General features: G+C 43.1%; 1 protein-coding gene across 1 annotated transcript; it reads left to right on the top strand.

Moving 5' to 3' along the window:
• DDB2 (damage specific DNA binding protein 2) lies at positions 1 to 27954 on the top strand. Its single transcript, XM_066635756.1, has 11 exons — positions 1 to 59; positions 2237 to 2395; positions 12016 to 12146; positions 13179 to 13370; positions 15122 to 15267; positions 17151 to 17250; positions 19377 to 19554; positions 22398 to 22543; positions 23132 to 23296; positions 25098 to 25143; positions 27039 to 27954. Exons 2-11 carry the CDS (start codon positions 2242 to 2244, stop codon positions 27296 to 27298), a joined length of 1518 nt encoding a protein of 505 aa, XP_066491853.1. The 5' UTR covers positions 1 to 59; positions 2237 to 2241; the 3' UTR covers positions 27299 to 27954.
• The last annotated feature ends 18 nt before the right edge of the window (positions 27955 to 27972 follow it).

Here is a 27972-nt window from a genome sequence, read left to right as displayed (position 1 = left end):
CCCCCTTCCTTTTCTCAGTCTGGCTGGGGAGGGGAGCGAGCTGTGCTGCGTGGACTCAGGTGAGGGGCGCCCCCCACCCCCGCTGCTGCCCGCTGCCTCCTCTCCCCCCCATCCTCCTCTCTGCCTGCGCCCCGCTCGGCTCCCTTCTGGCAGGACCTCTTCCGTGCCTTGGAAGGGCCGCCTTTCTAGGCCCCCCCCCCGCTTCAGTCAGCAGCTCCCCCGCCAGCAAGGCGGCCTCAAGGGGCACTCACTGTCGCCTTGGGTCCCCGCACTCATCTTGCCTTAGGCTGCAATGCTATCCGCTCTTTCCTGGGAGTAAGCCCCATTGGCCATAATGGGACTTACTCCTGAGTAGACATGAATATGCATAGGATTGTGCTCAAAGGTTGCACTCCTAGCCATGCTTTCCTGGGAGTAAGCCCCTTTGGCTGTAATGAGACTCTATAATGAGTAGACATGAGTAGACATGAGTAGACATGCTTGGGCTCTCATGCTGCAGTAAGTTCCATTGACTATAATGGGACTTACTTCTGAGTAGACGGGCATAGGGATTGTGCCCTTACTTCCCACAAGCACAGGACTGCACCATGGGGTTGGTTTTCATCCTTGGGGTTTGGGAATGGAGTTTTGTGCCTGGGATCTTTTCATTGCAATACAATGTGTTGTTACACAATGATTGTATAATACTCTATCAGACCCATGAAAGAGGCGATGCTCCCACAGCTGAAATTTCTCAGGTTAAAAAAAGGCAGGAATTTGGCACAAAACATTTCTTCATTAAGGGCACTATCCTATGCAGGTCTTCTCAGAAGTAAGTCCTATTGTGTTCAATGGGTCTTACTCCCAGGAAAGTGTGGATAGGATTGCAGAATCCTACCCAGAAATAAATATTGAGCATATCTACCCAGAAATAAATCTACCCAAAAATAAATCTCATTATAGCCAATGGGGCTTATTCCCAGGGAAGTGGAAGTAGGATTGCAGCCTTAGGGCACAATCCTATGCATGTCTACTCAGAAGTAAGTCCTATTGTGCTCAGTGGGGCTTTCTCCTAGCACCTGTGCAGTCACTGCAGCCCTGAGGTAAGGGAACAAATGTTCCCTGCCCCTACCACAGGATGCAGTGCACGCCCTATTGGTACAGCTGCACTGGCACTGGAAAATTGGATAGGATTGGGTCCTAAGTCCTCCTGTCACTTTCCAGCACCAAGTCCTGGAGGTCTCCTTGTGACAAGGGAATGTTTGTTCCCTTACCTTGGGACTGCAGTGTCTCTGGAAAGTTGGATAGCCCTTAGGCTGCAACCCTACTCACACCTGGGAAGCAAGCCCAATTGACTATATAATGTGATTTACTCCTGTGTAGGCTTGCATAGGATTGGGCTGCTATTCCCAGGTAAGTGTGCTGAGGATGGTACAGTTAGCATTGCTCCTTCTATAGCAGAAAAGTTCCTTTAGGTTATTCTCCCTCCCCCCATGCAAGTGAAATGCCAGGCTGACTAGAAATTGAAGATTTTTTGAACAAGTTTGCAAATTGGGTTTAGGTCTTATCACCTAATGAAGAACTGGAGAAGCACTGGGAAGAACTTGTGTTCAGGGTGAACCTCAAAACCTGAAAGTCTTACAGTGTTACATGTGCTGTTAATTTTCATTTTTAGGCTGCTACTTTATGTTGAGAGAAAAACCAGAAGGTCTATGACAATAAGAAGGAGCAGCCCTAGAGGAAGTGCAAGTCCCCAATACCTTCTCTTCTACTCAGCTGCTTATGAAAGCAAGGGGGCACTCTGAGATGTGATGAACTACAGCAGTCTAGAGGGCCCTCCCTTATCTTGAGCTCTCACTCTGCCACCTTCCTCTAAGCATCCTGTTCGCTTTAGTTCAGTCATAGTTTGTTCATCCTGTTTATTTCAAAAATGTTGGAGCTCAAGGTAAGAGACCAGGGGGTAGAATCCAGGTTGTTGCCCTCCACTACAGCTTGCCTGCCAGCTTTTCCACTTACATCTCTCCTTGCCTGCCAGCTTTTCTAAGCAGTAGGGTGGACAATGTGGTGGCTTTTTTGTCCTTCCACCAGAGATGCTGGAGGTGGGCTGCTGCTGCCCCAATACTCACTCTCAGTGAGCCAGAGTGAGGAGATGAGCAGATATGAGGTGAAGCAAGCAGTTCACTTCACCTTTTTGTTAGGCTGGTCTTGATGATGGCATCCCCCCACCTCTCATATATTGGTTGTTTTCCATTCTTAGACGGAATGGCCCCTAACAACCCACAAAAGGACAAGAAGCATCTGAGAACATCTGAACGTGTAAAAGAGGCAGTTCGTAAAAGGAAGCGAGAACAGGAGAATGAACCACAAACTAAGAAACTACTTGTGAGAACAGCCCCCAAATGTCTACAGAAAACTGGTAATGTTCTCAAAGCTTAATTTTCTCAATTGCATCAGTATGTAAATACTGCTTGTGTAATTGAATACTGTTGGTAGTGTTTGGCCATGTAAACAATCCAGTAGTAATTATTATTGCTAACTTTCCAGTTACATACTCAGAGGGTACAGACAGAGTGAGGGGGGAGAGACTACCAGTATGGGTAATTTATTTATGTATATGTGAATTGTTTCGTGAGCTATTTTTTTGGTTGAAAAGCAGTAAAGTATATAAAAATTATTCTTAATAAATTCCTCTTTCGTTATTATAACATATAGATGAACAGGCCTTGCTGAGGGAGAATCAGCATGGCTTCTGTAAGGGTAAGTCTTGCCTCACGAACCTTATAGAATTCTTTGAAAAGGTCAACAGGCATGTGGATGTGGAAGAACCTGTGGACATTATATATCTGGACTTTCAGAAGGCGTTCGGCACAGTCCCTCACCAAAGGCTACTGAAAAAATTCCACAGTCAGGGAATTAGAGGACAGGTCCTCTCATGGATTGAGAACTGGTTGAAGGCCAGGAAACAGAGAGTGGGTGTTAATGGGCAATTTTCACAATGGAGAGAGGTGAAAAGCAGTGTGCCCCAAGGATCTGTCCTGGGACCGGTGCTTTTCAACCTCTTCATAAATGACCTGGAGACAGGGTTGAGCAGTGAGGTTGCAAAGTTTGCGGACGACACCAAACTTTTCCGAGTGGTGAAGACCAGAAGTGATTATGAGGAGCTCCAGAAGGATCTCTCCAGACTGGCAGAATGGGCAGCAAAATGGCAGATGCGCTTCAATGTCAGTAAGTGTAAAGTCATGCACATTGGGGCAAAAAATCAAAATTTTAGATATAGGCTGATGGGTTCTGAGCTGTCTGTGACAGATCAGGAGAGAGATCTTGGGGTGGTGGTGGACAGGTCGATGAAAGTGTCGACCCAATGTGCGGCCGCAGTGAAGAAGGCCAATTCTATGCTTGGGATCATTAGGAAGGGTATTGAGAACAAAACAGCTAATATTATAATGCCGTTGTACAAATCTATGGTAAGGCCACACCTGGAGTATTGTATCCACTTCTGGTCGCCGCATCTCAAAAAAGACATAGTGGAAATGGAAAAGGTGCAAAAGAGAGTGACTAAGATGATTACGGGGCTGGGGCACCTTCCTTACGAGGAAAGGCTACGGTGTTTGGGCCTCTTCAGCCTAGAAAAGAGACGCCTGAGGGAGGACATGATTGAGACATACAAAATTATGCAGGGGATGGACAGAGTGGATAGGGAGATGCTCTTTACACTCTCACATAACACCAGAACCAGGGGACATCCACTAAAATTGAGTGTTGGGAGAGTTAGAACAGACAAAAGAAAATATTTCTTTACTCAGCGTGTGGTTGGTCTGTGGAACTCTTTGCCACAGGATGTGGTGATGGCGATTGGCCTAGACACCTTTAAAAGGGGATTGGACAAGTTTCTAGAGGAAAAATCCATTACGGGGTACAAGCCATGATGTGTTTGCGCAACCTCCTGATTTTAGAAATGGGTTATGTCAGAATGCCAGATGCAAGGGAGGGCACCAGGATGAGGTCTCTTGTTATCTGGTGTGCTCCCTGGGGCATTTGGTGGGCTGCTGTGAGATACAGGAAGCTGGACTAGATGGGCCTATGGCCTGATCCAGTGGGGCTGTTCTTATGTTCTTATGAACGTATTATAAACGCCTGTGCTCAAGTTCACTTGTGTGCATGTACTCTATGCAACTCAGGTCATTAAATCATGTCAAAACCAATAGGTATTGATTTTTGCTAAAGATTAGAGGCACAAATACCAATTCACATCACATGCACATTATTTATTTGAGGGAACAATGTACAGTAATAAAGAGGAGGAATAAAAGAAATCACTGTTCTGAATGGTTAAATTAAATGCTTAAAATAACAGAGGCCCAGTAACAGAGGCCCAGCAGAAGTGCATACCGCAAAGGAAGAAAGGCTCGACTAAGTCCAGGAGGGTGCCCGCATGGCTAACCAGCCAAGTTAGATAGGCCATAAAGGGCAAGGAAGCTTCCTTCCGTAAATGGAAGTCTTGCCCTAATGAGGAGAATAAAAAGGAACATAAACTGGGACAAAAGAAATGTAAGAAGGTGATACCGGAGGCCAAAAGAGACTATAAGGAACACATGGCCAGCAATATTAAAGGGAATAATAAAAGCTTCTTCAAATATGTTAGAAGCAGGAAACCCGCCAGAGAAGCGGTTGGCCCTCTGGATGGTGAGGGAGGGAAAGGGGAGATAAAAGGAGACTTAGAGCTGGCAGAGAAATTAAATGAGTTCTTTGTCTTCACGGCAGAAGACCTTGGGCAGATACCGCTGCCCGAACAGCCCCTCCTGACCAAGGAATTAAGTCAGATAGATGTTAAAAGAGAAGACATTTCAGACCTCATTGGTAAACCAAAGATCAATAAGTCACCGGGCCCTGATGTCATCCACCCAAGAGTTATTAAGGAATTGAAGAATGAAGTTGCTGATCTCTTGACTAAAATATGCAACTTGTCCCTCAAAACGGCCACGGTGCCAGAAGATTGGAGGATAGCAAATGTCACACCGATTTTTAAAAAGGGGGAGACCCAGGAAACTATAGGCCGGTCAGCCTAACATCTATACCGGGTAAGATGGTGGAATGCCTAATCAAAGATAGAATCTCAAAACACATGGAGGAACAAACCTTGCTGAGGGAGAATCAGCATGGCTTCTGTAGGGATAAGTCTTGCCTCATGAACCTTTTAGAATTCTTTGAAAAGGTCAACAGGCATGTGGATGTGGGAGAACCCGTGGACATTATATATCTGAACTTTTAGAAGGCGTATGACATGGTCCCTCACCAAAGGCTACTGAAAAAACTCCACAGTCAGGGAATTAGAGGGCAGGTCCTCTCATGGATTGAGAACTAGTTGAAGACCAGGAAACAGAGAGTGGGTGTCAATGAGCAATTTTCACAGTGGAGAGAGGTGAAAAGCGGTGTACCTTAAGGATCTGTCCTGGGACCGGTGCTTTTCAACCTCTTCATAAATGACCTGGAGACAGGGTTGAGCAGTGAAGTGGCTAAGTTTGCAGATGACACCAAACTTTTCAGAGTGGTGAAGACCAGAAGTGATTATGAGGAGCTCCAGAAGGCTCTCTCCAAACTGGCAGAATGGGCAGCAAAATGGCAGATGTGTTTCAGTGTAAGTAAGCGTAAAGTCATGCACACTGGGGCAAAAAATCAAAACTTCAAATATAGGCTAATGGGTTCTGAGCTATCTGTGACAGATCAGGAGAGAGATCTTGGGGTGGTGGTGGACAGGTTGATGAAAGTGTCGACCCAATGTGCGGTGGCAGTGAAGAAGGCCAATTCTATGCTTGGGATCATTAGAAAAGGTATTGAGAACAAAACAGCTAATATTGTAATGCCATTGTACAAATCAATGGTGAGACCACGCCTGGAGTATTGTGTCCAGTTCTGGTCGCCACATCTCAAAAAGGACATGGTGGAAATGGAAAAGGTGCAAAAGAGAGTGACTAAGATGATTACGGGGCTGGGGCACCTTCCTTCTGAGGAAAGGCTACGGCGTTTGGGCCTCTTCAGCCTAGAAAAGAGGCGCCTGAGGGGGGACATGATTGAGACATACAAAATTATGCATGGGAAGGATAAAGTGGGTAGAGAGATGCTCTTTACACTTTCACATAACACCAGAACCAGGGAACATCCACTAAAATTGAGTGTTGGGAGAGTTAGGACAGACAAAAGAAACTATTTTTTTACTCAGCGTGTGGTCGGTCTGTGGAACTCCTTGCCACAGGATGTCGTGATGGCATCTGGCCTGGACGCCTGGGGATTGGAAAAGTTTCTGGAGGAAAAATCCATTATGGTTTACAAGGCCTGATGCGTATGTGCAACCTCCTGATTAGAAATGGGCTGTGTCAGAATGCCAGATGCAAGGGAGGGCATCAGGATGCAGGTCTCTTGTTATCTGGTGTGCTCCCTGGGGCATTTGGTGGGCCGCTGTGAGATACAGGAAGCTGGACTAGATGGGCCTATGGCCTGATCCAGTGGGGCTGTTCTTATGTTCTTATATTACTATTGCTAGAAGGAGGTGCAGAAATGTCTTAGGAAAGGGAAGAATAAAGGAGGTCCAGAAGAATGGGAAGACAGATATTAATGTCTTATGCAGAATATTGTAATCTGCCTACCCAGAGGGGCTAGGGGTAGGAAGGGAGGTGAAGATTTCTAATATGGGGTGAAAGAAAGCCAGGATTAGTCCCATGGTGTGAGATTGTGTCTGGGGCTGAAACGTCCTGTAGCCTGAAATAGTAGCTATAAGCAAGGTGTGAGCTCCACAACAGATATTCATTGCGACAAGTGAAGGGACATTCCACTGTATGATTACTCTTATAGCAACTGTATCATCCAGATACTTCAGTCTACTATTGCTACATTGGTTAAGGCAGCCATTTTCAAACCTTTTCATCTCGCAGCACACTGACAAGGCACTAAAATTGTCAAGGCACACCACCAGTTTTTGGACCATTTATAAGGCACACCATGCTGCTGGTGGGAGGCTCACATCCCCATTGGTTCTACTAATATATGACTGTCCCCCTAACTTCTGCGGCACACCTGCAGTCTAGTCACGGCACACCAGTGTGCCACAGCACAGTGGTTGAAAATAGCTGGGTTAAGGGGAAACTATATGTAAAAGTGGCCAATCTCTGGGCTCTCGCTATAACTGTTGAAAGACAGAGAGTCCTAGACTGTGTGTGAAAGTCATTCAGTTGCATGTGTGCATGCACATGCCTACCCACACACAGAGTAAAAAAGAAGAAAAAAAATCACTTAATGGTGCAGTTATATACATGTTTACTCAGAATTAAGTCCCATTGAGTTCAGTGAGGCTTAGGGCCCAATCTTATCCAACTTTTTAGCACTGATGCAGCTGTGCAAACAGGGTGTGTGCTGTATCCTGTGGTGGAGGGGCAGTCACGGAGGCCTCCTTAACATTTAACCAAAAGTGAACATTTGTTCACTTACCTTAGGGCTGCACTGTGATTGTATCAGAGCTGGAAAGTTGGATAGGGTTGGGCCCTCACTCCCATGTAAGTGTTTATAAGATTGCAGCTTGAACATGCACTTTTTGGCTGCTGTCAGACAGGAAGATAGGAGAGCAGGGCCAGTTGCCAAAGACTGTCTGTTGATATCTGCTGAGGTGGTTTCTTTGAATGGTTGAGTTGCTGGTGTTGTGCACAGCAAGGCTAGAGAACCCAAGAAGCACATAGAGACATGAAAACACAAATGGGGAGATGAGGTGGGGGAGTTTTCAAACAGGAAAGGAGAACCTAGCAGGCAACCTTGATTTGTACTCAAACCAATTTGCATATTCCATTTGTTCCTGCTTGGAGATGTAGTGGGGCTGCTGCTCTCCACCATGTGGCAATGGGAAAGAAGCAAGGCACATAATCTGTGTAGCTGACCTTCCTGGGCATCTCTGGATTCCTTCTGGGGTGAATGCATGGTACCCTGATACAAAGTCTGCCACCTGGAAGGGAAAACCTGTAAAAGTAGTCACCATATCTGGAGAGAGCCCAATTATCTGAGTTCCTTCAGCATGGAAGTCAGTAGCCATAGGAGCCTCTGTGGCCTGTACCATTTTGGTATGTATATACACATGATGCTGGGTACATACTAGGCAAGCATGATGCAGACCAGTCTCCTGGCATTTTGCTTGGGCTGATGGTGAGGAAGCTTTGGATCCCACAGGCCCTGGGAGGGAAAGGGCCAGATTTTGGTTCTTTAGAGCAACGCTGTCCCATGTGCTAGCTGACTGGCTTAGGACAAGTCTTACCTTTTTGGGAAATTGCATACCAGCCATACCTTGCTTGGTCAGCAGATTTAAACTGTAAACAAGCTCTGTCTTGGGAGCTTCCTGTCTTCAAAATAAATATAGTTGTTATCAAGCACAAGAGAGATGCCTGCAGCCTTGCTTCCCTCACCAACCTTATTGTAAACTCAGTCAAGGCTTGTATGATAATTAAGGTACAGGCCTCCTGAACAACCAAGGAATCCACTGCCACATCCTCTGCAGGATGTAGAACAGCAAAGGCACCCTTTCCTTTGTAGAACAGTAGAGGCACCCATCTTGAGCAGGGGTGGACCATTGAGAAACTGAAGAAAGGTCCTTGATGAGTTCATTCCATAATAGTCTCTCTTGCCCTGTGGAAATTTTGGTTATAAAAGGCTGAGGTTCAATACCTTGTGTTGCCCCATTATGTCCCATTGCTGTTAACCCATGTGCTACTCCTGCTGCTGCTCATGAATTGCATGGATAACCCACTGTCGCTGCATTAAGCACCTCCATACCTTCCCCTCCCCCAAAACAACTGTGCCAGCCAGCACCCTGGACACATATTGGACTGCTCTCTTCCTTTTCCAACTGTTCTCCCTTCCCTTAAGCGAAGGCCGAGAGTAACTCTGGTCTTTCTTTGCAACTTCCAGAGGGGAAGTCTGTAGCAGCAAAAACAACAAAGAGTCTTGCGGTCTTCAAGAGTCTTCCTCATTTTCCTTCCTTGGAACGATTTTGCTTACATTTTATTTGCTTCTTCCCCATCTGATTGCAAGAGATTGTGGGATGTTACAATATGTCCCATTGTTTTGAGAGTGATTAGATATGTTGTTGGTAGGGCCAAACAGATTCTGTGTATTTGGTCCTGGTGATTGAGATAGCAGCAGCAACAACATGAAACCAGTGATGTTCAAAACAGAAACAAAACACCCAAGCTGAGTTGCTCAGCAGAATTTTCTCTGAACAACAGTATCTTTAGGCTTTTCCATGAAGAGTCAGCAGGTCTGTTGTTGAAAATGGGCTGGCAGCAGCTCTTTGCATTTTTTAAATATAAACTACAGAACAAATCTGGAATTTTCTGTTTCAGCAGGAAATTTGAGGGACTTGGCTAATGAACATGATGAAGTCACATCATCAAAGCTGAAGATAAATTATATGTAGAGTCTCCAGCTTTGCTAATGTAGAGAGCACCGTATTTTCCCTGTCTTCTGCACTCTACTATAGAAAGGACCTGTGCCCCTTCCATATATCCATCAAGGAATGAAACTTTCAAATGCTGCCCACGTGTACAATTCAACATCTGTAGTGTATAATCATTTGTTTGTTTTCCATTACTGAATCTGGAAATGAACCAAACAATTTTATTCTATGCATGTTGAATGCACCATTTGTCTGGTTTAGCTCTATGATGGGATGGCCAAATCAGGGACTGTGTGCAAAATTGGTGAGGAGTGCAATTGTTCTGACCTGGCCCAAACTATGGGGAAGGGCTCCAGGAGAGACCCAGTATTTCAGAAAATGGATCTTTTAGTAGGCTGAGCCGGAGACATGTTTCATGAGCAGCAGAGGATTAGCATTGCAATCCCCAAAACTGAATTACCTGAACATGAAAACTATACTATGACTGGGAACATATGGGTATGTCTGGCCACAGCAATTCTTTCTTCCCTTGACTCACTGATTTTAGAAAGACATTAGAGATGCGTATTTGAAACTTTTTCTAATCCTAGTGTTGGGTCAGTTCACAAACTCGTATGCTCACAGCAGGGGCTATATGCATGCAACTGTTCTGTGTACTTGCTTGTTGAAAGGTTGCCTATCAGTGTGTTGAGGGCTTGGAAAATAAAGTAATTTTAGAACATAGGGGCAGAGTTTAAGAAGTTTAACTGCACTAGGGCATTTCTGGAAGCTGGAGCCGTTTTGGATGTGCTTTGAAGTGAATGGTTAGAGGGATCTACATTGTATTATGTACAATATAGTTTATAAATACCCATCCTATGTCCATTGAGTTGGGTGTGGTGTTGGTACTCCAGGACCCCGGATTGTGATTGGTGTGAGACTGCCCTCCATAGATTTAACCTTTACTGTTTATTTTCAATTTTAAGGAGTAATTTTTTGGTGAAAACGTGACTCTTACGTGCTATAGCACTTTATCCTTTTAGGACATTGTTATAGTCCACCTGGTGATGATCTCCAGAGAACAATGAATTATGATTATCTACTTCCTCCTTATGAGCAAAAAATTGTTTGGATATAACATTATCCCAGGAATTAAATTGGATTTCCCATTAGGGTGACCTGTCTAAGTATCATTAGTTTACCCCTGCTTACTTTCATTTTTTTAGTCCCAGCTAGATTCTCTGCCCATCTGTTGGCAACCTTCAGTCTCGAAAGACTATGGTATCGTGCTCTGAATGGTGGTTCTGGAACAGCATCTAGTGTGGCTGAAAAGGCCAATTCGGGAGTGACAATCCCTTCCACACTGGGAGCAAGTGCAGTCTGTCCCTGGTCTGTCTCCCTGGCTATGGGCCTTCCTTCTTTGCCTCAGTCTGTTGGCCAAGTGTCTCTTCAAACTGGGAAAGGCCATGCTGCACAGCCTGCCTCCAAGTGGGCCGCTCAGAAGCCAGGGTTTCCCACCTGTTGAAGTCCACTCCTTAGGCCTTCAGATCCCTCTTGCAGATGTCCTTGTATCGCAGCTGTGGTCTACCTGTAGGGCGCTTTCCTTGCACAAGTTCTCCATAGAGGAGATCCTTTGGGATCCGGCCATCATCCATTCTCACGACATGACCAAGCCAACGCAGGCCACGTGTATCAATATATGTATCCACCCATCACACCATCTCTTTTTGCTACAAAAATATTTGAGGGCTCCTGACTGGTCCTCCATTCAAACACAAACAATTTTAATGGTTAGCCCAATGTTATCTTTGAGTTGCTCTGACTTTTAAAACTGGCCAACTTAGACCTTGCTGAGTCCTGTACACCAGTGGTTCCCAAACTTACCAGGGTCATGGTGCCTCCACAGCCTCTTCTTCCCAGCTCAACTGGGTGCTGCCATCATGGACCTTACCAATTTTCAGCATATCCAAGATGGCAATGCCCAAATCTTGCAAGATTTTATGAGATCCAAGTTGGCGGCGCCCAAATCTCCCAAGATTTGGGCACCGCCATCTTGGATCTTGCAAGTTTTCATATGATTAAAGATGGCAATAAAAGGGAGAATGAGTAGGAGAATCAATCTGAGACATCTTGCAGTACCCCTATGAGTGTGCTGTGGTGCACAGTTTGGGAACCACTGCTGTACATAGTTAACTGGGAATATGTTCCACTGCCGTTAATGCGACTTATTTTTGGGCAAGCATGCATAGAATTGCACTGTGAATGTGCACATAAAGTACAAATATACACTGCAAGACACAATTGCACATTTGTATGTTTCTTCTGTTTCTGTTTAGAGGGCATTTGGTGGTGTACAACATGTGTTATGACACCTTCTGTCTCCTATTAAAAAATACAAAAGTTTTTTTGGGGCGTTCATATATAAACATTGCAAACTCTGTCTGGGGTAACCTGTTATCCATCTAAACAAAAAAAAAGTCATTTTGTTTCCATTTTCAAATGATGGTGAAATGAAGAGTATACGGGCTGATACTTCTGTTGCTTCAGCTGAAGCAGAAGCTAAGTGGTACAGGCGCATTTGAAGGGAGCGGTTGAGCAGGCAGTAAGTTTCTTTTTCTGTTTTCTGACAGGGCAAGCTTTTGTTGATTCCATGATCAGAAATTCAGGAATTTTCTTCTATCAGAAAGGGATTCAGAAGAACATTGTCCATTATGTCTACCAGAACATGCTGGGTGGCTCTATCAGGGCACAACTCAGGAAGGTGAGTGTTTGTCTGTGTACGCCTGAGCTCCCTTCAGTCTTCTTTGAACATTACCCTTTTAGTCTCATATCACATAGATTGGATGATTAGAAAAAGGTCATTTTACTACTGATAGGTATGTTGAGAATTTGACATTATGCTTGTATTTTCCTCCTCTATGCTCTGAACTTGGTAGGACCAACTATCTTAGTCAGCATAAAGCACCTTTCTACAATCCTACTTCACCGCAACTAAGGTGCTTCTCACTCTAAATTTGCACAATGCGATTTCTTCACTCATTTGTCCCTTGTGTTATCTTGTGTGTATCTCATTTCACAGATAGGTGCCTCACTGTCATGTTCTGTTCTCATGATATCTTTCAGTGCCTTTTCCTTGATATAGGTATAATATCCCCAAAACTAATCCCCAAGCCTTCCTCTAAATTTCAGTTTTCTTGCAATGTTGACAGGGAATGAGTCAATTCCATTTTCTATCACCTTATGAATTAACACATTTTTATATAAAACATATACCTGATGGGGAAAAAACTTGGAATTTCATCTGTTTATGTATACTATAGATATGAATTGTAATTTGGTTTCTACAGAGCCAAACCATATAATACATGGTGTTTCATGTATCTCTTCTCCAGTTTTTTTTTCCAAACTGAAAGGAGCACACATCTTTTACTCCATAGACAGTAAACTAATTGGGGACAGGGAGTGACTCTGAGTGGGCAAAATGGCTGAAAGGCAAAATATTAAACAACGCTTCCCGTTGTCAGTGCTAAAACTTGCAGCATTGAGAGGCTGTTTCAGGTTTTTGTTTTAAAAAAGAGGAGTTATAGACATGGATGCATGTACAGTGATTTGCCCCAGAGATACCTCTGCCAGTAGCACAAGAGGGTGGAAGTTTAAAGATAAGTCAATCTTATGGCTGTCCACTTAGATTTATTTCAGTGGGGGACTTACTCCTATGTAAGTGTGCATAGGATTGCACCCTTAGCATATGTTAATCTACTTGGATCCCAGTATGTCATTGTCTTTACAACAGTGTCTCCAGCTGCCTTTCCTACGTTCTCTCAACTCGTACCGCCTGTTTCGAACAGCAAGTCCTTTTGATAGGAGAATCACATGTTTGGAATGGCATCCAGAGCACCCCAGCACGGTTGCTGTGGGCTCCAAAGGAGGAGACATCATCCTGTGGGACTATGAAGTTCTTAATAAAACCTGCTTCATAAAAGGGGTAAGTTGTTAAAAGATGGAGTGCAGGACCAGTGCATGATGTTCCTTTGCAAGGCAAATGAGTGATGTCCAGCACTGGTTTAGCATGGAGGCCTGCATGTTAGAACTTAGTTGCTCTTGAGGAATCTGCCGTATCCTTTGCTCCATGTTGGACTGAGAAACCCGACATGGAGCTCCTCCAGTCTGCATGGGCAAAATAGCCTGCACAGAATGGAGGAGACCCATTGCAGCTCCTGAGCCCTTACTCAGGGAAGGGGATGAAAGTCCCTTCTCCCAAGGAGACCTCTGGCAGCCCCGGCAGTGCTGCTGGATGCAGCAGTAGCCATTTTGGTGCCATTGCACACAGCGAAGCCACCAGGGATAGGATTGGGCTGTAAGATGGACGGCTTTCACTCTGAAGTGGAAAATCTGTGAAATACCTATCTGGGGAAGATGTTTGTTTTAGAAATTAGCTATCACTACCACTTTACCTTCATGCTGTCTGATGAGGAAGCACTTCACTGAATGAAAAGTAGAATGTATCTGTAGCTGAAATAATATTTTTGTTGGCCCTGTGGAAAAAAGGCCTCTTGGTAAATTATACATGTTAATCTAGGGGCGGAACATGACTGTTCTGTTTTCTTGAACTCTAGGACAATGAAGAGGAGAATTTTGAGTTATTCAACATTTCTACATTTATGAGAATATCTTGTGCTGCTGCTGCTGCTACTACTAAATAATAATAGTAATAGTAATAGTAATAATAAAATTATAATAGAGTAATAGGATTTGTATCTTTCTGCATGTTGAAGTAAGGAATATTATATTGCTGTCTTAGCTTTTTGAACTGTAAGCTCATAAACTAGAAGACTAACAGCCTAGACAGAAACATGATGTTGAATTTTCGTTTTTACACACTTTTAAAAACAAAGAATAAGGGGACAAATAGCAGCAAGGATTACACCAAAACCTCCAGTGCTTTGTAACGCCTTTCTTTTGCACAGAGCAGCCTTCCTGTCATCACCTATATCTTGCATTTTATTATCCTCATAAGAAGGTAATGGTTAATGTAGCTCCTAATGGATCCTCCAACCCCCTCCATATTTTGTGTCTACCGTCCTTTGTGACATTTCTTCTTCTGGTGATGAATCTGGCAGGAAGTTGGTCCAAACTGCCCCATGGTGCCTAGGACATTATAGGATCACTCTCCACTTAGCAGTTACTTACCAAGAGGAAGAAGTTAGAGACTTCTCTCCTTTTGAGTATATTTGTTCAACCTAGTTGGTGTCACACATAAATGAAGGATGCCTTTTGGGAAGCTTTTTTGTGAGTACTGTTGGTGTTGATGAGATAACACAGACTTGAGAATTTGAGGGTGAGAAAACCTTTCTTCAAAATTTATGGTGGTTTTATATGAATTTGGGGTGCTGATTCAAAAAATGTCATCAATTTTGTCCTGTCACACCTAGTTTTGGAGATTCAGCATAACCTCATTAATGAACGGTTCAAGCAACTTCCTCGTGAAAAAGCCATGATATAGGCTTCCTCATAAGAAAGTAGTTTGAACCATTCAGTAATGAGGCTATGCCGTATATTCAACACTAGACATGAGAGGGCAAAATGATGCCATTGTTTGAATCAGTGCCCCAGATATACCCAGGAATAGATTAACTTTTAAGACAGCAAATGTGTGTTGGCCTGTGTAATTAGGGGGACTTTTCTTCTTCCTCTTCACTGAGTGGTTTTCTATTTTATTCATCCCCTTCATTGTAGATGGGAGCTGGAGGGTCCATCACAGGAATGAAGTTTAACCCTTTTAATCCTAGTGAACTGTACACATCATCAGTTGCTGGAACTACAACCCTGCAAGATTTTACTGGGAATACAATTCGGGTCTTCACCAGTACCAACAACTGGGCGTAAGATGCAATCCAGTTCTTTCCATGTCTGATCTCCTAGTGGTGAAAGGCAGTGCAAACATAGTAAATTGTAGAGGGTTTTTTCCCCCTGCTGTGCTGTTAATCTTATTCTAAACTTGGAACTACTGTTCCCTGAATCACTGTTTTTTTTACTTCAAAAAAAATTAAACTTCACATTTTAGTCCCAGAAATTGGCCCTTAAGGCAACTTATGTAGGTTAAAAAAAAGAAAAAAAGATTAAAAGCAGAACTTAAAAAAACCCAGAAGCCAGAAATAAACCATAAAACAGCAAAATGAATCTTATTGCAAGTCCTATCTAGATAAGAACCCAAAAATTTGTGAACAAATTGAAATTGGTAGAGATTTCTACCCCCAAATACACATCAGATCAAATTTAAGGCTGATGAGACCATGATGTTTATAAACTCTTTATATATGTATATATGTATGTAAATTATAGTGATTGGAAGCAGAGAGAGGGTAAAGGTAAAGGTTTCTCCAGTGTGTGATTTTTTGTGTGTTTGGAAGCATTGTGTGTGTTCCTTAATTCTATGTGTATGTCCAGTCTCCCGAGCCACTAATTTGTTCCTGGTTCTAGACTTCAGGGTCTAGAACAAAGTAGACCCAAAGTAGACAAATACAGCAAAGTAGATCCTGGAAAAGTGAAGTCTGTACACCTCTTGAGTAGGAGACGGATAGGTGGGGTGGGATATGAGTTGGGGTTCTCCCAGGCATGTGATGAAGGCACTGATATATAGTGGAGTTTTAATTTTGAAATAGTGATTTTAAAAACCCTCACATTTAGTGCTGGATTTTTCAGTTGTTCTGGGCACTAGTGCCCAGGATTATAACACAAAGAAGAGTCTTGTGACACCTCAAAGTCCTAATATGATGCCTCAGCTGATGCTTCCATAGAAGTTTCTGCATCTTGCGGTTCTGTCCTCTGTATTTTGTAACAGGCTAACATGTCCACCTCCCAGGATTATAGGATGTACTCTATTCTTGAGGGGGAAATCTTGCATTTATAAGTAATAATGGTTGTTGATTAAATCTGCTGCATTCTTCTTTCAATTGCTTTCTAAAAGTTCTGAAGCTAAGGCTTCAGGATAAAATGATTGTGGGGCTTTCTTTTAGATCCCTTATTGAGCAAATCACATGATGGTATTTTTTCTGACACTGTTATTAACACTGATGTTGGGAAAAGTGTGTTTAGAAATCGTTATCAGTATTAAAAGTAATGTATAAATATTGCATGAATGTTTTGCTCCTGTTCTACATATCAAGAACCTGATACTTAAGACTTCCAGTTTTTATATCACAAGCGAAACAGACATATTGCAGGGCTATCTGCATGTAGATACAAATACTTGTGTCAGGTGGAAGAACGTTTTGGTTCTTGTGTAAAGGTTTGTACGTTGACTTAATAGTTTCCAGTCAGAATGAGATTCATTTTCACTTTTATACCATGCCACCCACATTGGACATTTCTTTCTAAAAAGCACAGTATTTGCTCACAAGGCATGTCGGAAACTATCAGATACCATGCTCAGTCATGCTTAACTTTAACATTTACTTTCCAAAGCTCACTGTAAGTCAATTTTATTCACAATCTGAATGCTTTAAGAGCAACCCAAGCCTTTCAGAGCAATGTGTGTAGGCACTTATACTGTGGCCACACAAATTAGACTGTGGTTCTCATACATTGTTTGGTTTGTTGCATGCTTTCAGTAAATCCCAAACCAATCTGTATCAGTGAGTTCCTTGGGTCCAGTCATGAGTTTCCTTGTGAATTAAGTGTTGTAATTGCTGATGTTGTTTTGTACTCCTTTTAGGGCCAGGAAATGACAGTTCTGAATTTTGTGTTCCTTTCTTTTTTTGTTTAGTTTCTGGTACTGCAGCGTTGATGTGTCTGCAACTTGCCGCACTGTGGTGACAGGTGATAATGTGGGCAATGTGGTCCTGCTTGGGATTCAGGGTGAAAAGGTTTGTGCATTCCTCCTTTGTGCTTTTACAGACTACCTTGTTTAGAGACACACACATTGGCTTTGACATTTTTCACATCTGCATGATGGTGTTGCACTGACTTGTACTACCTTCTGGGCTCCTTTTTGTTTACTCTGAATCAAGTTGATTCCTTTATTATCACAGACTGTTTTACGATTGCTCTATTTTTTATTGGATTGCTGCTTACAGAATGTTATTTTTAGGATTGTTATTTTTAGGATTATTTGTAACTTTCTGTTTCATTGTAAGCTTCTTTGAGGTTACACAAAGAAAAGCACAATCATTTTAAAAAATGGTCTTAGAATGATGTTTTACATTAATGGGCTCAATTCATGTTCTTTGGTGCAGTGCTTGTGAAGGTGTCTTTCTCTCAATTATGAAAGAAAGAGATTTTAAGCCAAACTTTAAATGCATGTCACTGGATTTGTGCTTGTTCTTCTTCTACTGTTTTCCCATTATCTGTTTAGACTGTAAACTCTTTAGGGCAGAGAGATCTGTTTATAAAACTTTATAAGGTGCTATGTAATCTGATGGTGTATTAAAAATAACTTCTTCTGTATGAGTTGCCATTTTGGCACTTTTTCCCTCCTGCAATGGGACACACTTTGGGGTAGGTGAGGGTCCAGGATATCAGTCCCTTCCCTTCATCCCATTATACATAACCTGAATACTGTGTTTATTGCCATTGAATTAGGCCTGTATCTCAAAGGTCTGAGGAGCACCCTGAATGGATTGTCTGAGTAAGACATAATAGCTGAGGGTGAGTGGGGGGTAGAATAGTCTCAGCTTGAAGACAAATAGGGACATACCTGGTTGAGTTACCTAAATACTGAACAAAATATTGTACTTGCATCTCTTCTGTCCTGAAATTCTGTTCAGATTTTTCTTGGTTTAGCCCTACTTTGCTCTTTTAGCCTCTAATACAGTGGTACTCAAACTTTGAGGGAGCTTTACTCCCTCAGTAAGTCTTTGTGGGGGAGGGGCTAGGGCAGCAACGCGATCCCCAGGATTGTGCTGCTAAGGGGGGTGTGTGCTTCTGACTTACTTTTAGAAGGTAGGGCTGCAGCAGGCTGCAGGAGGTGCGGGGAGCCCTGTGCACCCCTGCACAGCGCTCCCCGAGGCTTGGTACTTTCACTGAAAGCGGGTGCAAAGCGCCTCCTGCAAAACGGAAGTTTTGCACAGGGCTCCCCGCACCTCCTGCAGCCTGCTGCAGCCCTGCCTTCTAAAAGTAAGTCACAAACACCCCCCTAAACCCCCAAATAGACGCAATCCTGGGGATCGCTTCCCGACCACTCTGTTGCAGTATGCAGCCGACACTGCAGCTCCAGAGACTCAAGGTCAGGCAGATACTCCCAGTAAATAACAAGGCATATGGCAGTGCTCCACCACCAGATGTCCTTTACTTGAAGATATGTACAATATTTACAATGCAAAGGCCGCTCAGCAAGCAAACAGCACTTTTCTCAACTCTCAATCACCAACTCCACCGACGTAGCTTCCCGCAGACACTCCACATAACATCTCCCACATAGCAGCTTGCACAAGCTGCAATATATATTGGCACTGGCCAATGAGAGGTGGGCTACGATCTGGTGATCGCACGACTCATTGTCTGGTGACATGTCTGGTGACATTTGTATTGCATCATCCCTGCTGTGCCCTGTTGCATCAGCCAATCCCATGATGCATCAGTGCTACACTGCATGTATGCAGGCCAAGACATCAGGGCCTAGCCTTGCTCTATCCAGCCTGTAAATTTACTATAGGCCTGGGGCATATATCATAACAGGGGTTCCCCTTAAAGGGACAGGGGAAATTTTACATGAACTGGTGGGTCACTGGAGTGACCTGGAAGTAATTGTGGTGATGTCATCACATCACTGTAATTACTTCCGGAGCAGTGTTGCTCCCAGGGCAGCACTCTAGTCAGCTACACAGCTGGTGGGCCTGTCATTATGCCTGCATGGTAGGACATATGTCATATCCTGTACCACTTAAACAGGCATTTTTGAAGTACAGAATTGCACCCTAATTAAAGTTTTCATGGAGTGAAACTCTTACCTTGTTGCTTTCATGCATTTTACATTCTATTATACCCACTGCAGATATGGAACCTGAAATTGCACAAGAAGAAAGTCACTCATGTGGAGTTTAATTCTCGTTGTGATTGGCTCCTGGCTACAGCCTCTGTGGACCAGACAGTAAAAATCTGGGATCTGAGAAATATTAAAGACATGTCAAGTTATCTTCATATACTTCCTCATGATAAACCAGTTAATTCAGGTAAGACAGTACACTGGTGATTCTCAAACTTATTGTGGTCACAGCGCCCTTCTATAGTAGCAGTCTCTTCTTCTCGGTTCTCCAGGTGCCGCTGAGTTGTATCATGTTAGGTTTTGCATGATCTAAGGGGTGTCCAAAGTTTTTGGCAGGAGGGCCACATCATCTCTCTGACACTGTGTCGGGGGCCGGGGGGGGGGAAATTACATTTAAAATTTGAATAAATTTACCTGAGTTTACATAAATGAATATATTAAAGATGAACTTATGAATGAATGAAGGTCTTGCAATAGCACAAGACCTATAAAAGGCCTTGCACAAAGCAAGGCTGGCCTTTCCTTTGCTGCCACTACTGCATCACAGACGTGAAACAGCAAGCAATGGAGAGAGCCCTCATCCCACAGCTCATGCGAGAAGTCAAACAGTTGCCCTCACACTGAGAGCAGTTGCGTCAGGCCAGTGCGGGCTCCAACAAATCTCCAGAGGGCCAGAAGCTCATTGGAGACCGGGGGCTCCCTGAGGGCCTCATTGAGAGTCCTGGAGGGCCGCATGTGGCCCCAGGGCTGGGGTTTGGGCACCCCGGACCTAAGATGATGGTGCCTGGGAAAGCTAGGAAAAAGACGGCGCTGGGGACATCCTGTGGCACCCCACCACAGCACACATTTTGGGAACACTACAGTAAACTGTTGGAATCTTGCTTTCTCCAACCTATCCATTCTCTCTCTCTCTCTCTCTCTTTCTGTCTGCATGTATGTTTGCTTTTCAGGTCTCTTAGGCTGGAGTTCTATACATACTTTCCTTGAAGTAAGCCCCATTGAACACAATCAGACTTACTTCTGAGTGGACATGCATAAGATAGTGCTGTTAGTTCCCCATGTCTTTATTGTATCCACTATGCCAGCTATTCTCCAGGTTCACTGGGCAGCTTTGTATAGGTCAGTGTTGGCTCATCTATCTCATTGGTGGTTTGGATGAAATAAGATACGTTGTCAATTGTCCTTGGACTTTGGTATAGGTTTGGGGGAAGAAATATATTAGTTCTCTTCCTACTTTTAAAAAAAGAAGTGAATTCGTATACAAGTTTATTTAACGTTAAAGCCAAGGTTTTATACCAGTGTTAACCACACAGTGGGGTGCGGATTTAGGGCCCGATCCTGTTCAACTTTCCAGCTCCAGTGCAACAGAAATGCAGCCCCGAGGTAAGGGAACAAATGTGCCCATACCTTGAGGAGGCCTCTGTGACTGCGCTCCCCACTGCAGGATGCAGCACACACACTGGTACAGCAGCACGGGCCCTGGAAAATTGAATAGGATTGGGCTCTTTGATGTTTTTAATTAATGGTGCTTTTTTAAACCTGAAATTAATACCATACATTTTCAATATAGAAAAAATGTGTATTGGTTAATATCTGAATTGTATGTTGTGTTCATAAAGCTAAAAATGGGAATCCAAAGTTTCTTATCTTTTAAATGCACATATTCGGTCAATATCCATTTCTTGGAATCATAGTCACGCTTACCAGAAAGTAAGTCCCATTAAGGTCAATAAATTTACTTCTGAGTAGACATACATAAAATTGTACTGTTGGTAATATACTCCTTCAGTGCAAGTGGTTATGCTGTTTGCTTAAAGTTAATATTTAGGCCAGTGATTTTCAACCTTTTTCATCTCACGGCACACTGACAAGGCACTAAAATGGTCAAGGCACACCACTAGGTTTTTGACAATTGACAAGGCACACCATGCTGCCAGTGGGGGCTCACATCTCCCATTGGCCCTATTAATAAATGACCTTCCACCAAATTCCTGTGGCACACCTGTGGACCACTCATGGCACACCAGTGTGCCACCGCACAGAGGTTGAAAATGGCTGATTTAGGCAGTAGCTAATGAGTTTCAACTCATTACGAGTTTTACTCGTAATGTTAATTGTGCCATCCATATATTTAAGCAGAATGTTTTTATGAAATGATTCTGTAGTTTAGCTTGTCATAGGCTTTTTCTTTATTTTGTGTTTTTTAATTTTTTTTTAATTATAGTGTGTTTTAGCACAATCCTATACATGTTTATTCGGAAGCAAGGTCTGTTATGTTTGATAGCACTTACTCCCAGGTAAGTATGTGTAGGATTGCAGCCTTTGTTTTAAAAAAACTTAAAAATTGTCTGTGATCTCTGAATCAGAACAGTTTGCTGTTGCATTCCTCTTGATTTTTTTCACATAACACATCCTTCAGGTTTGTAAGTGATGAGCCAAATGTGAAACCACGGTTCTTAATTTTTCTGGACTGAGTCCAGGGAAATTGAATTTGAAGACGTTTTTATTCCAGCAAGCTTTTGATGTTTGATGGCTGCTTTTAATCTGTTTTAATCTGTTTTTACTGCTGATTTTATTGCTGCTGGTTGTTTTTTTATCTTTTTATTACTGTTGTTTTAATGTATTTTATGACTTTTTAATATTGTTAGCCGCCTTGGGTGCCCTCTGGGGAGAAAGGCGGATATCAAATCAAATAAATAAATGTACTGTATTGAAATTGGTGGTATTTGAGGATTAATGTCTATTTTTGCATTGATTTTTCAGTGGAAATTTAAGTTCTCAGTTGTATTTTGTTTCTGGTTGCATCTGTAAATTGTGTCATTCAGGGTAATTTAATTCATTGTCTTTGTTTATCAGTTATAATAATGTTATAATGCTTTTGAGAGAACTAAACTTAGCAAGATGATCTGAACCTGGAATACTATTAAACTATTATACTACTGTATAATCATTTTCTTGAGAATTCAGATTTTAATTATCACATTGTTGTGGTTTTCACATAGATTCCTGTTATATTGGTTTTCCCTTTAGCTTATTTCAGTCCAGCAGATGGTGCTAAGCTACTGACTACTGACCAGCATAGTGAAATCCGGGTTTATACATCTTCTGATTGGTCGAAACCGCAGCATTTGATTCCACATCCCCATCGGCAATTCCAGCACCTCACACCTATTAAGGTGAAGAAATAGAAATGCTGCCTCCAGGAGCACTGCCCACTGGATGGTAGCAGCAAGTAAAGAATAACCATATCCTGCAGCTCCTGTGTGGAAATGCATTGGGAGCCGAGTAGCTAGACAGGGAAGGCTGCAAATGTAGATCTAAGGGTAGGCTACAGATTACAGTGGTTCATTCCGTTGTTGATTGTGGAGTCATATTTAACAACTTCAGGCTAGTGTCTAGGCTGTCTGTGGTGCAACACAGGCAAGAGTGGACAAAAACTGGAGGCAAGGTTGGACAGGAGGAGTCTTGGAGCAGACACCTAACTGCAACCAGAATATCTGGACAAGCACTGGCCCACTATGTAGGTTTGTATGTAAGCGCTAAGTAGTAGTGCTAGTAAGAACCAAGAGAAATTCTGTAGCTTTAGTCTAACATTTTGAAAGGCAGATAAGTCTACAGCTTTTCTGATCTTATGAGAAAAGTAGAAGCAGAACCTGAGCCCCTTGGGGTACTGGTATTTGAGATAACTCCTACTTTTGTACTACTAGTTCTGATTCACATCAACTTTAGCACTGATTTTGCTTTATCACCCAATCTATATGTAGGCAACATGGCATCCTCGTTATGACCTCATTGTGGCTGGTCGATATCCAGACCCACATTTCCCAGGGTACACTTCGGATGAGCTACGAACTGTTGATATCTTTGATGGAAACTGTGGGGAGATGGTGTGCCAGCTACATGATCCAAATGCGTCTGGCATTGTCACAGTGAGTATTAAAGGGCTAGATTCCAAAGTACTACTGTGCCTACCATTTCTTCTGGGTTTCCAAAATTGAGGATGGGGTACCAGGAAAACAACTGCATCCCCACATTCTAACATGGTATCACTGATTGATTGCTTTGCTTGTGATAAGTGTGCACACTTGTCACATATTGTGACTGCTATACCGTGGTTCTCTTGCTTTCTAGGCTACTTTTCTAAGGGCTCCCTAGATGGAGATGTACATAGCAGGAATTTCCTTAGATAAGGCTTCAGTGCTATTATCTCTTCTTGATTGGACAGAAATATAGGTCCCTTCCGGAACGTGAACTGGTCTGGACTGCAGGAGTCCGCATGTTTTGGCTTTGTCACTTGGCCATTACCTGTGGTTGCCATCAACCCTGCTGTTCTGGAATGCATTGGAGTGAGTTGAGTGAGTGAGTTGAGTGAGAATGAATTTATGTGGTTGGGAAGCAATGAGACCTGTTACTTCCAAGTGGCAAGTGGAGTTAGTCTCTCTTGTCCAGCATGAGGCAAAGTACGTTTCAGTTCTATGCACTGTACCTTGAGACCTCACTGAGACCTTGAGGAAGGGAAGGTATCTTTTTATGCTAGATCCAAGTTAGTGGGTTCCCAGAATACAAAACTATGTTCACCAGTGGTAGTGACTGCTCTAGTGGTCTCCTGAACCACCGGAGACCACTAGTGATCTCCAGAACCAAAATAGATGAATTTTGATTCTCTTCATTTTTTCAGGATTTCCTACCTGTTTATTCAGAGGTGCTGGTCTTGCCAGGTACATCTCTATATGATGTTGGTTATCAGCTCCAGGCTTTCTCCTGATACCTTTGAGAACCCAACCTTTTGCCAGGAAACTTTCTAAATTTCAGAGATGGGGAGCAGTTATGGACCTGGTTCCTGTGGAGCGCCAGAGCCAGGTCCACAATGCCTCCCCCTCCTCACACCCCCCCCCCCAGGATACTTACCTAGCTGCAGCGAGCCCCAAGCAGCATTCAGGACTGCTCCAAAAGCATTCTTAAACAGTACTGGTTTTCCCAAAGTACTGTTTAAGAGTATTCCAGAAGCCTCAGAAGGCTTTCGGGGCGGTCCTGAATGCTGCTTAGGGCTTCGCCTGCCCATGGAGCGGCTCCAGAGTGCAGGCAGAGGTGGCACAGTGGCAGCGGAACAACAGTTGCCCACAGGTGCAGTACCTGGGGCTTTTGCCCCCTTTGCCCCCCCCAGGCCTGCCACTGATGAGATTGTTGTGTACTTCCATATTGAATGGTCCTGTCTAGCAAGGTTCATGTAATTCCAGTTTGTGTGTGGGCTGTGGGAAAGGATACCTGAAAAGAGAGATTCAGTATGTATTTCTATGAGATGCTCACACATGGAATCAGAACTTAAATAAATTTTGGTCATATGCCTGTGCAGTTTCTAGTGCAGCAACTCTTTTCTTAGGGTAGAAGAAATGTTTGATGGTCTGTCAAAGGGCCACTCAGTGCCATACACTGAAGTTTCCAGTGAGATTCCTGGTGAAAATCCTTCAATAGAAATGTAATCCCCTTTCCTCTTGTCATCATATATACCTCATGATAAACAGGCTGCTGAGCTAGAAAGCATTGTAGGGGATGGGGTCAAGGGCTTGTCATTGAAAGCTGTGCTGATTTGTGCAAAACTCTACCATGTTCTATACTGGCCTTTTCTGTGTTGCTCTCTCCAGAATGTTCTGGTTCCTGATTGAATGATGGTGTTAAGTACTCGTATGCAACTGACAAGGTTACAATACGTTATTGTGTTTATATTTGCAGCTCAATAAATTTAACCCCATGGGAGACACACTAGCCTCTGGAATGGGTAAGTGATTGCTTTAAGCTTACACTTCTGATCATAGTAGGTTGGTGTTGCTCCCAATTCAAGGTAAATAGAATTGTGTATTGCTCCCAATTCCCAATTGGTGTTGCTCCCAATTCAAGGTAAATAGGGAATTTGTGTCCCTACTGACATTGGCTGACTGCTCTACTTTCCTAATTTGGATTAAGTCCCGTTCTCGTGGAGTATAACTGACCATCCTCTCCATTTTATCTGGTGACAATTATAGCTTCCACTCTGGAGCAAGTAGAAGGGCATGAACAACTGTACTTCTGTGGATGAGAGTGGGAGATGACGGGAGACCTATGGAAAGTTTCTTTCCCCAAAGAGAGGGAAGATGTAATGTCCCTTCAGAAAGGATTGATGTTAATTTTTCTGTGGCAAGTGTTGTTGACCTTGATACAAATTTCTCTCCCTCTTTACTTGCATTGGTGGGGCAGCAAGGATGAAGCCAAATTCAACAGAATTATCACTCAAGTGTTCACATATAAAGAGGGGATAAAAATGCAAGAATGAGATGTGATTAATCCCTCAACCCCCTTAATCCTCTTTCAGTTCCCAGCTTTGACACTAAAAGTGAGCTGGAAACAGAGAAAAGTGTCTAGAGCAGTGTAGGGACTGCTCTAACTGTAAGTTGGGACCCACTTAGGTGGGTCACGAGCCACTTTCAGATGGGTCCCCATTCATTTCAATATTTTATTTTTAATATATTACACTTGATGCTACCTTGGTATGTGACTGCATTTGGGGAAATTTTACAGACCTGCACTTTTAACAGGCTACTATATATATACTTTTAACAATGATAGTAAATGGGACTTAACTCCTGGGTAAGTGTAGGTAGGATTGCAGCCTAGGATTGTTAAAAATTTTCCTGCTTGAAGATGTCACTTCTGGTCATGACATCACTTCTGGTGGGTCCTGACGGATTCTCATTCTAACAAGTGGGTCCTGGTTCTAAATGTGTGAGAACCACTGGACTAGAGGAAGGAAGATTCAGTACTCTCCTGCACACTCCTTTTGCTGTTAAAGGCTGCTCCACATTCTAGTTTACACATGCATGGGCTATGTGGAAAGAAACCATCTGACCGCCACACCTAGTCTGGCCCTTAACAACTTTATTCTCTAACTTGCAAATGGAAGGTGGGAACAACCTGCCTATGCAAAGAGGGTACTGCTGCCACCTGCTGGTCATTTAAGCATTTTGACGTGGGAGGGACCAGAACAGATAAATGTTGGAAGTTTAAGCAGCCTCTAGAGATTTCCAAGTGGAATCAATACCTGGGCAATAGGTGTCTTAATATGATCACAGTTCCTGTTCTGTTCACTACATTGAGACTAGGACTATGGACAGCAATCCACCAGCTTTTGTTGGCTGCTGCAGTTGACCCTATTTTATATCCCAGGAGGCTCTTCCCTGGTTGTAGGAAAATTTTGCAAGCTAGAAATCAATTCATAGTTGTATAAACTTTTGTCAAAAATACCGATTTCAGTGTTCAGAAATTCAGAAGGTGAATCTCTCATCCCATTTGTTAACTGCTACTTGGAATCTGTTCCTGTAATGGGGCTATTGGGACTTTTCCTGTAATGGGACTATTGAAAGCTAACAGTTGCATTAAATCTTAATGGTTGTGAGGTAGGTAGGTAGGTAGGTAGGTAGATAGATAGATAGATAGATAATTAATGGTCATCCGACCAGCTACTCACAAAACAACACAACAAAATACATTTTGTTGTGTAAGTAAGGAAGGTCTGGTAGACAAGTAAGTAGGTCTGGTAGACAATGTCTGAGGTCTTCATACATATCTTTTTCTTTTACTATAGATACTCTACTGTATCCAAAAGGAGAACTTGTAAAATTGTGACACTTTTCTTGGTAGGTTTTAATATTCTGATCTGGAGCCGGGACGAGATGATAACCAAGAAGCAGGAGCGTCTCATGCAAGCTATGACAGATCAGGGAATTGGCCGTGTGAATTGCAATGGCTTATCTCCACAAGGAGGGCAGAGGCCATCAAATGCAGGAACAAGCACACTGAGAACAAAACAACTCAACCTGAAATTAGATGGCCCTAAAACAAGGAGCAGAGAGTACAAATTACTGGAGAAGAAGAGAAAAGGATCAGATCTGGAGGACTGATCCAGCAAGCATCTGTAGTGTTGGTTAGAGCAAAGTGTGAACTGGCACAGTGACTCAGTGGGCAACAGCGGCTTCAGGGAACAAACCTTTACCTTAATCCAACTACTCTGGATAATGATGATATGTTGTCGGACAAGGCATCCTTATCCTATGGGCAAAGAACAGCTGCATGCTTGGTGTTCGTGGTGTTTTGACATTAGGCCAAAGGGGGCACTGCATTTGTACACAGTTGCTGGTTTGTAATGGTTTGGACAAAGTTCAGTCCAGTGAACGGGGGCATGTTGACAGTTTACAGTTTGTATTCTCAAAATGGTCTCACTTGCCTCCAGTATATTGAGTACCCTATGTTTCTCCTCACATGTTAGGCCCCCAAATATTACATTTTTTCAACTTCCAAAGAGGAATGTGGGGATCTTCTTACTATCCCTTTCTCAAAAAGTCATGGCTTGAGGCTATTTGTTAAGCTAGAGGCATTTGCATTTGCTTGAATTTAGTTGATATTATAAAACAGCCTAGGGTCTGGGGAACAGAAGTACAGCATCTTTTTGAAAAGGCTAAGTGAGGCTAAGGCAGAGGGCTGTTTGCATTGTATGTTGCTGCTATTTGGATTTTTTTCATTTGTTCCAAATATTGAGACATTAAATAAAGTTTTTTTTTTAATAGGACAGAAAGGT

This window comes from Tiliqua scincoides, chromosome 1 (assembly GCF_035046505.1).
Source record: "Tiliqua scincoides isolate rTilSci1 chromosome 1, rTilSci1.hap2, whole genome shotgun sequence".
In the NCBI taxonomy this organism is placed as follows: domain Eukaryota; kingdom Metazoa; phylum Chordata; class Lepidosauria; order Squamata; family Scincidae; genus Tiliqua; species Tiliqua scincoides.
The sequence above is the reverse complement of the archived record's forward strand: the minus strand, read 5'-3'. Positions and strand labels throughout refer to the sequence as shown.